Genomic DNA, 10,722 nt, shown 5'->3' with positions numbered 1-10,722 from the left:
TCAGGTGGGGTTTTGGTTCTCCATGATGATTTGGGGAAGCCTTTTGGCGTTAATTTGCAAAGGGCAGCTGCCAGATCAGCAGGCTCTCATGGTTTGTTAGAATTACGCATCTAGAACAATATTCTCATAACTCAAGTTGTTGGTCCTGGTGAAGAGGCACATGTAGACACCCATGAGACGTTTAAAAATGACACTGCTCTTTATATTGGATATAAAAAATGATTGTGTATTTTTCCAGTTTGCAATTCAATATTCAAATGTATATCAAGCTGATGTATCGAGGGTCATTACTGTTAGACTGCCAACTGTAGATAGTATTTCGGCTTATCTTGAGAGTATTCGAGATGAAGTGGCTGCTGTCTTCATTGCAAAGAGGACTCTATTACAAGCGAAAAACCGTTCTGATGCAATTGACATGCGAACAACAATAGATGAAAGAATCAAGGATGTTGCTCTAAAATTTGGGTCCCAATTACCCAAATCAAAACTTCACTGCTTTCCAAAGGAGCTTTCTCTCTTATCGGAGCTCCTTTTCCACCTCAAAAGAGGACCACTATTGGGAAGCATTGTTGGCCATGAAGATGAGAGGTCTGTGCTGCGGAATCTGTTTCTGAATGCATCCTTTGATCTATCACTTCGAATGGTGGCTCCTCGGTGTCTTATGCACCGGGAAGGGGGTACTTTTGAGGAGCTACCAGCTTATGATCTTGCTATGCAGTCTGATGCTGCTGTTATTCTCGACCATGGCACTGATGTCTTCATTTGGTTGGTATGCCACTTTTGAATATCCTCTTTCTGCTCTAGGCTTCTCGCATGGCATCTTAGTTGGACTATGGACTATGTTGTTGCAGATAAATTACTTATTATCTTTCTGTTTTTTTCTCTCCTCCTTTTGGGGGATTATGGTGCTAACTGAAACCTATTTTAGTTACTGCACTCCTCCCATCAAGCCTTTAAGTTACTATAGCAAATTATCATACATACCATATTACTGCCATGTATAGTAATTAATAGAAGAAAGAAGTAGCTTGAATCTTAATAGACTTGAAACATTGTATTTTGAAATTTAGAAACCATATTGAGTCTGGTGGAGTGGCTTTTTTTGCCGATAGGCATTGCTCCCTTACTATAATGGAAGGTTGAGTCATCTTTCTTATGTTTTACCTTTTATTTTAAGGTCTGTCTTCACAACAGTAATTCATACTTCAAGCTTAATTATACTTTTGGTCGTCTTAGCTTTACCATAATTTGATTTTGGCGCCAGTTTTCAGTTAAAATATTGTTACCCTTATATTTTTCAAATTTATACGATCAAGTCCACTTGTGAATTTGCTGTCGATGTTGATCCACCTTTGCTGACATGATAAATCCCTCTATTGCTGATGTGGCATTAAATTTGATGATGTGATTCAGATGACACTCTTTTTTGTTGACTTTGCTGGAGATAAAGTGATACAATGCCTTGTCGCAAAAGTGTGTCACATCAGCAATTAGAGTTCTACGTCAATTGCTTACTAATAAATTATGCAGGCAAGCAACAGTGTTATAAAAAAAAATAAGACTAGCGATACAGAAATTTAACTTCAATAAAGTTAAGTAGACCAAAAGTCTACTTTGCATTCATAAAAATAGTATTCATTTTCTTCTAGCTTGTATACAAGTTATTTTGACACTCAGAACCTTGATGTGTGAGAACCATAGTGAATTAAATATGGTTCCTTGTGTTTGTGGTTCCTTTCACTGTTAGTTTCACTTTCTTGCTCTTTTTCCTTTTTCTCATAATATTTTAAAACTTCTTTTCTATTGATTGTTGGATCTTAGGGTGCTGAACTTGCAGCTGATGAAGCAAGAAGTTCTGCTGCTTTAGCTGCTTGCCGGACATTGGCTGAAGAGCTTACTGAATTCCGTTTTCCAGCTCCTCGTATCCTTTCATTTAAGGTTTATTTTCTTTACTATTCACACCCTGCATGTTTTGATCTGCATATTTCATTGTTCCATCTCCTTCTTGGAACTTAAATTTTAATTTTTAACAGACATGTACATTTGAAACAGGAGGGTAGCTCACAGGCTCGATATTTTGTTTCTCGACTCATACCTGCACACAAGGATCCTCCTTATGAGCAGGTGAGCAACACATCATGTTTTCTTTTGTGAAACTGTGAAAAAAAAAATTTAACAATGATTGTACTGCCAACAAGTTCCCTATGTATTATGGATACTAATTGAACGATAAAACCTTTGCAGGAGGCAAGATTCCCACAACTTAGGTGGTTGACATCAGAACAACGAACAAAGCTAAAATGCAGTTTCCTTCACTTCGATGATCCTAGCTTCTGTGAGTGGATGCGAAGTTTAAAAGTGGTACCACCAGAACCAACCTGATTTTTACCCTCACGTGTATTGGGAGCTGCATCTTTCAAGCACCAGGGGACTCGTTTCTTATTCTTTTTTTGTGTGATTTGTGTAATACAATGTTCTTGCGTTTGTCCCCTAAACACTCGCTTCAGTGCTTCCTATTGATTTTTATTTTATTTTTCCATTAATTTTAGTTTTTTTGTTTTGTTTTTTAAACTGTGGCACAAATGAAAAGAATTCGTCACAGTGTACAGGACGGCTGTTAAGATGTTATCATAGAGCAATAAAGGTTTCTCTTACATTTGTATTTGTAACAGTTGTTAGATTGCTAATGATTTTCTTTAATCTCCGTAAGTTGACGAAGCTTAAATCCAAGAGCTGAAAGTTTAGCTGACAGTACTTCTCATTGTTGAGATTAATTTTGGAAGGGAGCTACTGTTCCGAAGGTTGCGTTAGAATGAGCGTTATTGGGACAAAAATATGTTCTCGTGGTCATCAAGATAATCATTTAAACAGTATGTGAGTTAAATAAAAGACAAGGTGATGTAAACACAAAATTATTTAAGCATGTTTTGTATCGAGATCAATATTTTGCCCAAAAATTTATCCACAACTCGTGTTATTTTTTTTTTTTATTTTGGAAATATTGCAATTGGTTCATTGTTTTGATATTGGAGAGGATTGAGCATATGTTCTCGCCGCTACTTGCTTAGCCAATTGAGTTATCATCGTTTGGTCAACTTGGGTGTTATTTAACAAGAAGAATAAAATTCTTTTGCGTTTTCATAATTGTATTAAAATGTTAAAAGGTACTTTTAATAACATGGTAAATTCATATATTTTATTAATAATTCTCATCATTAAAATCATGTTTGATTATTTTCTTTCCTAAATAAATAGTTTATCACTATTATTATGTTTATTTTAAATTTGGTAATATAGAATTATTAGATTAAAATAAAATTGATAGTCAAATGATTAGTATGAGTTTTAACCACTGTTGTAAAACCTGGCCCGACCCGAAATCCGACGAATCGGTCATCAGACCGGTTCAGGTCAAGCATTGAACTGATCATGCATCGATCCGGTCAAACTGGTCAAAACCCGGACAAACCCAGTGACCCGGCGACCCGGTCGGGTCATGCATTTAAAAAAAAAATCAAAACTCTTTCATTTTATCAAAAAAAAATGTAAAACTCATTTTAAAATTTTTTTGTAATTTTATTTGCTAGTATATTCTTCTACAATGACCTCTTAGTTTCCAGTATTGAAGTAATTTGTGAAATAATAAATTAGAGAATGTGACATATGTCATTATAATGTAATTGAATTTGAAAAATATGAGTTCAGTGTCATTGAGAGATATATTTATGGTGATTCTGAGTTGCAATTTAAATTGACATAGTAATAGCATGCATTTTTATTTATTTATACTTCATGTTTTTTAGCTTATTTAGTGAATCTTGTTTAATTCATTTTAAATATGGAAAATATAATTGAATTTATATGTTCATATTTATATATATTCTTATATATCTATATATATCCGGGTCAATCGGACCGACCAGTGACCCAGTATCCCGACCGGGTCGGGTTTAACAACACTGATTTTAACATTTACACACAATATAAATGGATCTCTTCCTCTCACACACATTTAATAAGGTTTAGATATTGGGTGAAGCTCCATTTAAAAGGATTAGTCATGAACTACAAAGCACAGATACGTGATTCTGGAGGAAAAAAGCGTGTCGAACACCGACACGTTCCGACACGTAATCAACTTTTTTCGACACATTGACTATCCCGATGCGCGATTTTGACCATGTTTGACACGGTCAAAGAGTACCAATGTAATTTTTTTGACATTTTTATAAAATTAAAATAATTTTAAAATAAAATAAATTGGTCAAATATTTTGAGCCCTAAATCATACCACTCAAACTCACTTCCTCACTTCCATCGTTCTCCGTCCCTCACCTAGTCGTTCGTCAGTGCTAGTTTCCAGGTGTGTTCTTCGTTCTCAACCAACCCCTCAAATTTATTGTTCTCAACTGTGTAATTATCGTCTGCACTCTTCTCTCCCTGGTACTAAGGCATGTAAATTATCTCCTGGACATAGTTGTTGTCTCTCTTGCAACTAGTTTCTGCAGTATTCTGTCTCATGCTCTTCCTTTTGTTCTTTCTTATGATATATGGACAATATTATGATTATCATACTTTTTCTTTTTTCTGCTGAGAGATTCTGAAACGTATCAATTTCATAGCGTTCTCAACCAATGCTAAAATGGAATATTTATAGAGATGCTAATCTTGGGAGGATCAGACTTGTGAAGGAAAAATTATTGGATATTGTTTTTGGGATTCAGTTGATTACATACTTGTCTTCACTGCTCCTATTTATGATATGATCAGAGCTTGTGACACTGATAGAGCTTGTCTTCACTTGATATATGATATGTGGGATTCAATGATTGTGAAAGTGAAGAAAGCTATATATCATAAAGATGGGAAGATGATGGAAGCGAGCTCCTCTTTTTATGATGTGGTGCATCGCATTCTTGTGGATCGTTGGACAAAAAATTCAACTCCACTACACTGTTTGGCACATGCTTTGAATCCCAAGTAAGTTTTTAAATATGATTCAGTTTAAAATTAATACTCCTCTTAATATAATTTGACAATTTGTTGATTTTTTTTTGCTTCTGTTTTAGATACTATAGTCAACAATGGCTTCAGGAAGATTCTAGTCGAGTTCCTCCACACATGGATTTAGAGCTTACTCAAGAGCGACAAAATTGTTTAAGGAGATTCTTTCCTGGCATGGAGGTCCGAAGTCGGATTAGTTTGGAGTATGCAGATTTTATTAGCAATAGTGGAACCTTTGGCGATTTTGATGCCATCCTTACTCAATACACTATGGATCCGAAATCTTGGTGGCTACTTTTTGGTACTTTATACCGATGCTTCAAAAAATAGCATTGAGACTTGTGCAACAACCCTCCTCTTCATCATGTGCCGAACGCAATTGGAGTACTTATTCTTTTGTGCATTCCATCAAGAGGAATAAAATCACTCCAAAACGTGCTGAAGACTTGGTTTATATGCATAGCAATCTTCGACTCTTATCAAGAAAGACTCCTAGTTATGCACAAGGAGAAAATCAAATATGGAATATTGCTGGAGATACATTCGGTTCACTTGATGATGTTGGAGATCTTCAATTTGCTAGTCTTTCCCTTGATGAGCCAGAGATAGAGGCCATGATTATTCAAGATGGAGATGAAAATAATTGAACTTGTGAGTGATCTACACTCTACATTCTTGGGATGTTCTATTATTTGTGCTTAATGTTTATGTTATGGAATTTGAATATTTGATTAGTTATATGATTTATTATGAGTTGCTATATGTATTAAATGTAAACTATATTATATATATTAAAAATATTATTTAATATAAAAATGTGTCCCAACGTGTTGAAATTTAGCATTTTTTAAAATTAACGTGTCGAAGTGTCGTATCCCGTGTCAGTGTCGGTGCATCATAGGTCATGAACACTTGTGTCCCAAATTCTCATAAAATGTAATAACTAATCAAATCATTAAATGATAATATTTAAAAGAATTTTTGACCTTCGTATCTATGTAATATAATATCTATACGGGTATTTTAAAATTTTGGTAAAACTAAAAAATATAAATTAAGAAATGTTTAAAGAAAATTAAAATTATAAAAAATGGTCTATATGCATAATTAATTTAAATAATATAAATACAAAAGGATGAATAATTGATATTTATTTATATTTTAATAATCATGTTATGCATTAAAATAAAATGATATGATAAAGTAACAATTATTTTTTAAATTATATAAAATTTTGCAAACTTAATCAACCTTACAGGAGTTTTTAAATTGCATGAAATTATATTAGATTGATAAAATTCATGCTTTATAATTTTAATTTTTGTATTATTAAATATATTTTTTCAATTAAAACATATACGAGTTTTTCCATTTTTTTTAAAAAAAAATTTAAGTCAAGTAATGCACGTGTTTCTGGAGACAGTTGCACCCGTACTCCTCGTAGGCTTGCCTATACAATAATAGATTCTCCTTATCTTATCGATCTTCCTGGCTCCTAATGCTATCCATTAGAATTCAGTCGTAGAACTCACTTGTCTCCGTTGGGTGCATCACTATCACTTGTTAGTAGTTATTGTTTCCCATGAAACGTAGCTTCGTAGTGCAAACCAAAATTCTCACTATAAATTATTTCTTCAAATTTCCTTCACTATTCTAAAATCAAAGCATGGCAGCTTCCTCACTCTGTTCCTCTTTTACCTCCAAAACTTGGAATCCGCAGAGACCTTATCACCACAAAACCCTAACCCTAACTGGTTCCTCTTTTCTTCACGGAGACCTTCAGCTTCAACCAGTGTCGTTTTCCACTCGCAGTGCCAAAACTAGGAGGCGCCGATCGGGTGCGGTAGCCTCGCTCGGAGGTTTGTTAGGCGGCATCTTCAAAGGCGCCGATACCGGAGAAGCCACGAGGAAGCAGTATGCGGCAACCGTTAACCTCATCAATGGTTTGGAATCGGAGATTTCTGCATTGTCGGATTCGGAGCTCAGGGACAAGACTTTTGCACTCCGAGAACGCGCGCAACAGGGCCAGACTTTGGATTCTCTCTTGCCTGTGAGTCTGGAAATTTTCATTTTATGCATTTTTTAATTTATTTTCTCAAATGAAGTTGCTTTTGATTGTGTGTGTGTGTGTATTGCAGGAGGCGTTTGCTGTTGTAAGAGAAGCTTCGAAGAGGGTTCTAGGCCTTCGTCCATTTGATGTCCAGCTGATAGGTAAGTCTATCGTCTGTGTTTTGTTGTTGTTGGAATTGGAATTTGTCACTTTATATTATACATGTCGTAGCGTGGTTTTAGCTCTAGCTCGTGCTATTTGTTTTGTAATTTTGTATATATGTGTGCATAAGGGGAAAATTTATCAATATTGTTAATCGGGGTTTTGTAGGGGGCATGGTTCTTCATAAGGGAGAAATAGCTGAAATGAGGACTGGAGAAGGGAAGACCCTGGTTGCTGTTTTGCCAGCTTATTTAAATGCATTAAGTGGGAAGGGAGTTCATGTTGTTACTGTCAACGATTATCTGGCTCGGCGGGATTGTGAGTGGGTTGGTCAAGTTCCTCGCTTTCTTGGATTGAAGGTTGGCCTCATCCAGCGTATGTCTCATACTTCATTCCTGCCCCCTCCCCTTTTTTTTTTTATTCTGTGTCTATATCTTTTAAAATCTATGTTCATCCACTGTTAGTCAGTTTGGCGTTGGTTGTTTTTTAAGCTTGTTCTTGGTTTTTAATTTGGGGCTTTTTATGTTTCTTTTCTTCATCTCTTTTCATTATTAACTTTTCTTCTTTAATATGCATCATGTTTCAAACCTATTCCTTTGTTGCAGTCTAACAAATAATGGCATTTGATGGCAGAGAATATGACAAGTGAGCTAAGAAGGGAAAATTACTTATGTGACATAACGTATGTCACTAATAGTGAGCTGGGTTTTGATTACTTAAGAGACAATCTTGCCACGGAAAGTAATTCTTCCTTTACTTATGTCTTGCATTTAATATATGCTTTGTAAATAGTTCATTTGTCCTTCTAATATGACACTGAACTCCAAACTGTGGAATGTACAGAGTGTTGAGGAGCTTGTCATAAGAGGTTTCAATTACTGTATTATTGATGAGGTTGATTCAATCCTTATTGATGAAGCTAGAACTCCACTCATTATATCCGGACCTGCGGAGAAACCCAGTGATCGATATTATAAGGCTGCAAAGATAGCAGAAGCCTTTGAACGAGACATACATTACACTGTAAGTCTGCTAAACTATGTTTACATTTTGAAATTAAAGTAGTGTTAATCTCTCTGTACCTGCTCAGCTCACATTGTAGGTTTTGTCTAATAAGCAATATTATCATCTGAAGGGGAGTCTGTATTCTGTTTTGGGTTTGCAAGGGTTAGAAACTGTGTGTATTGATATCGGCTTATAATTCTTACATTAGAATATGGTAAAAAATAATCATAAAGTGGGACTGCTTAAATCATTGGTTAATATTTTTTCCCCTGATGAGAACATGAAAATGGTAAGTGAAGTTCATTTGTGATTAATATTTCTTTCCCTTAAGGGGTGATACTTGAAGAGAGTAGATCTTCATTTGCTAGGTTTGTAATACATGGACAACGTCGTCTTCCTATTCTTAAAAATGTAGAATGTGAAAATTAGGTGAAGGAGGACCTTTGACATTTTTTCGGATATATGGTCGTTTTCATGAGATTTTACATATGGATGGATAGGTTATGATGCCAATAAGCATGAAAACCAAAATAAAAAAAAGGAGGGTTTAATGTTTCTCATGTTGTAGAAGATAAAATTATCTCTTACACACACATAAAAGTGTGGGGCCATGTGAGGAAAAGAGAGAGAAAAAGAAAACATGGACCCCATCCACTTTTATGTGTGTGTAGGAGATAATTTTATCTCCTACAATATAAGAAACATTAAACCTAAAAAAATATATGTAAAATTGACTAAAAAACACAAGTATGAAAGTTTTGCATATGCATTGTGAATGGTCGATGGTTGTTGATTTTCATCAGGAGTATAACTTGTATTATCTCTGCTGATAGGAGTAGATGCTTAATTTATTAAAATTAAAGTAGATCTTTCAATCTTATTCTTCTTACTGAAAATGTCATTGCAGGTGGAAGAAAAACAAAAAACAGTTCTACTTTCTGAACAGGGTTATGAAGATGCTGAAGAAATTTTAGGGGTCAAAGATTTATATGATCCACGAGAACAGTGGGCTTCGTATGTCCTAAATGCAATAAAAGCAAAAGAACTATTTCTTGGAGATGTAAACTACATAATTCGTGGAAAAGAGGTCCTAATTGTGGATGAGTTTACTGGTCGAGTTATGCAGGTATTTCAAGATTATACTTGACTTTTTGGCAATTAACTCTTTTAACTGACAGAGGCATAGAGAATAAATATGGTAGCACCTGTAGCTGTTGCTTGGGCAGGCATTTGATTTAACTCTTATAATAACTACAGTCTCAAGTTTCTGTATATAATACCCCAAACTTAAGGATTTAATTGATTAATTTTAATTAAATAATTAAGCATGTTTTAGTGAGTAAAATTAAGTATAAAGCTTAATTAAATGAATCTGAGTCACTTGGAGTTAAAAAAGTGTACTCAGTGGAAATTAAGGGGTATAAATGGGTACAGGCAAAAGTGCCCAAAATATAAAAATAAAAATGAAAATATTCCTAGAATAGTATTCCAGACTTTTGGGTAAAGTTTGGTAATTAATGTAGTTGAATAGATAGATGAACCAATACCCACATAAGCCACTTAACATAAGTTAAGTGACCAAAGCTACAAAAAGAGCCCCATTTTCCCACCCAACCCGTCGAGCAAACAGAGGAGAAGAAGAAGAAGAAGAAGAAGAAAGGGAGGGAGAAGAAGAGAGAGAGGAGGGAGGAAACCTTGACCGTTTTGAGTGATTCAAAAGCCTAAATCGCTTAGAATCTCGCCCTCTTTCATAATCCTAGCTTAGTTTTGAGTGGGGAACATTGTGGAGAGAGATATTGCCTCTCAAAAATTCGGCCCTTTGTGAGATTTTGGGGTTTGGGGAATTTCTACCTCCATGGGAGCTTGAGGAACGCTCCTTGCTTGGTTGTGCAACCATTGGTGGATTGGGGCAAGAGGACCAAGTGGTGTGACCAACCCTTGGGGTTGATCCCATTGAGTGTTCCACCATACTCCATTGAGGAGAAATGGTTTATGAGATGTGATATGTAATTATGATAGTAATTGTATGCTCATGCATTGATACATGTTATGATTGATTGATGATTATTGGTTGATGTTTGATTGTTTAAGAGTAATTGAGGAATGGTTATAGAAGTAGCAATAATGAATGAGGTAATGGTTGAGGATTGTGATTGAGGTTGTGAGTGATAGTATTATGATGAGGATGATTGGTAGGGACTTCCCTTGGAAACAGCCCTATGTGGATCTCCATGTGGTTAGAGCCTAAGAGGAACAGCCCTATGTGGATCCCTCTTGGAGGTTCCTAGATTGAGGAAAGGACTTCCCTTGGAAACAGCCCTAGGTGGATCTCCATGTGGTAAGAGCCTAAGAGAAACAGCCCTTTGAGGATCTCTCTTGGAATAGATTGAGGAAAGGACTTCCCTTGGAAACAGCCCTATGTGGATCTCCATGTGGTAAGAGCCTAAGAGAAACAACCCTTAGTGGATCTCTCTTGGAAGTCCATGTGATGCTTGTGGATA

General features: G+C 35.5%; 1 protein-coding gene and 1 pseudogene across 1 annotated transcript; both read left to right on the top strand.

Annotated features, from left to right (window-relative positions):
* Positions 1-3: 3 nt before the first annotated feature.
* On the top strand, positions 4-2,610 carry LOC133299402 (protein transport protein SEC23 A-like; annotated as a pseudogene).
* Positions 2,611-6,536: 3,926 nt separating this feature from the next.
* Positions 6,537-9,414, top strand: LOC133299395 (protein translocase subunit SecA, chloroplastic-like). The gene is made up of 7 exons (XM_061498852.1): positions 6,537-7,054; positions 7,143-7,215; positions 7,385-7,591; positions 7,850-7,953; positions 8,060-8,239; positions 9,129-9,347; positions 9,400-9,414. Exons 1-7 carry the CDS (start codon positions 6,671-6,673, stop codon positions 9,412-9,414), a joined length of 1,182 nt encoding a protein of 393 aa, XP_061354836.1. The 5' UTR covers positions 6,537-6,670.
* The last annotated feature ends 1,308 nt before the right edge of the window (positions 9,415-10,722 follow it).

The sequence above is a fragment of the Gastrolobium bilobum genome, unplaced genomic scaffold (genome assembly GCF_033153095.1).
Source record: "Gastrolobium bilobum isolate Gb01-03AN ecotype WA unplaced genomic scaffold, APGP_CSIRO_Gbil_v1 utg10013, whole genome shotgun sequence".
Classification (NCBI taxonomy): domain Eukaryota; kingdom Viridiplantae; phylum Streptophyta; class Magnoliopsida; order Fabales; family Fabaceae; genus Gastrolobium; species Gastrolobium bilobum.
Note: the sequence above shows the minus strand (reverse complement) of the source record. Positions and strands in the feature narration are given on the sequence as shown.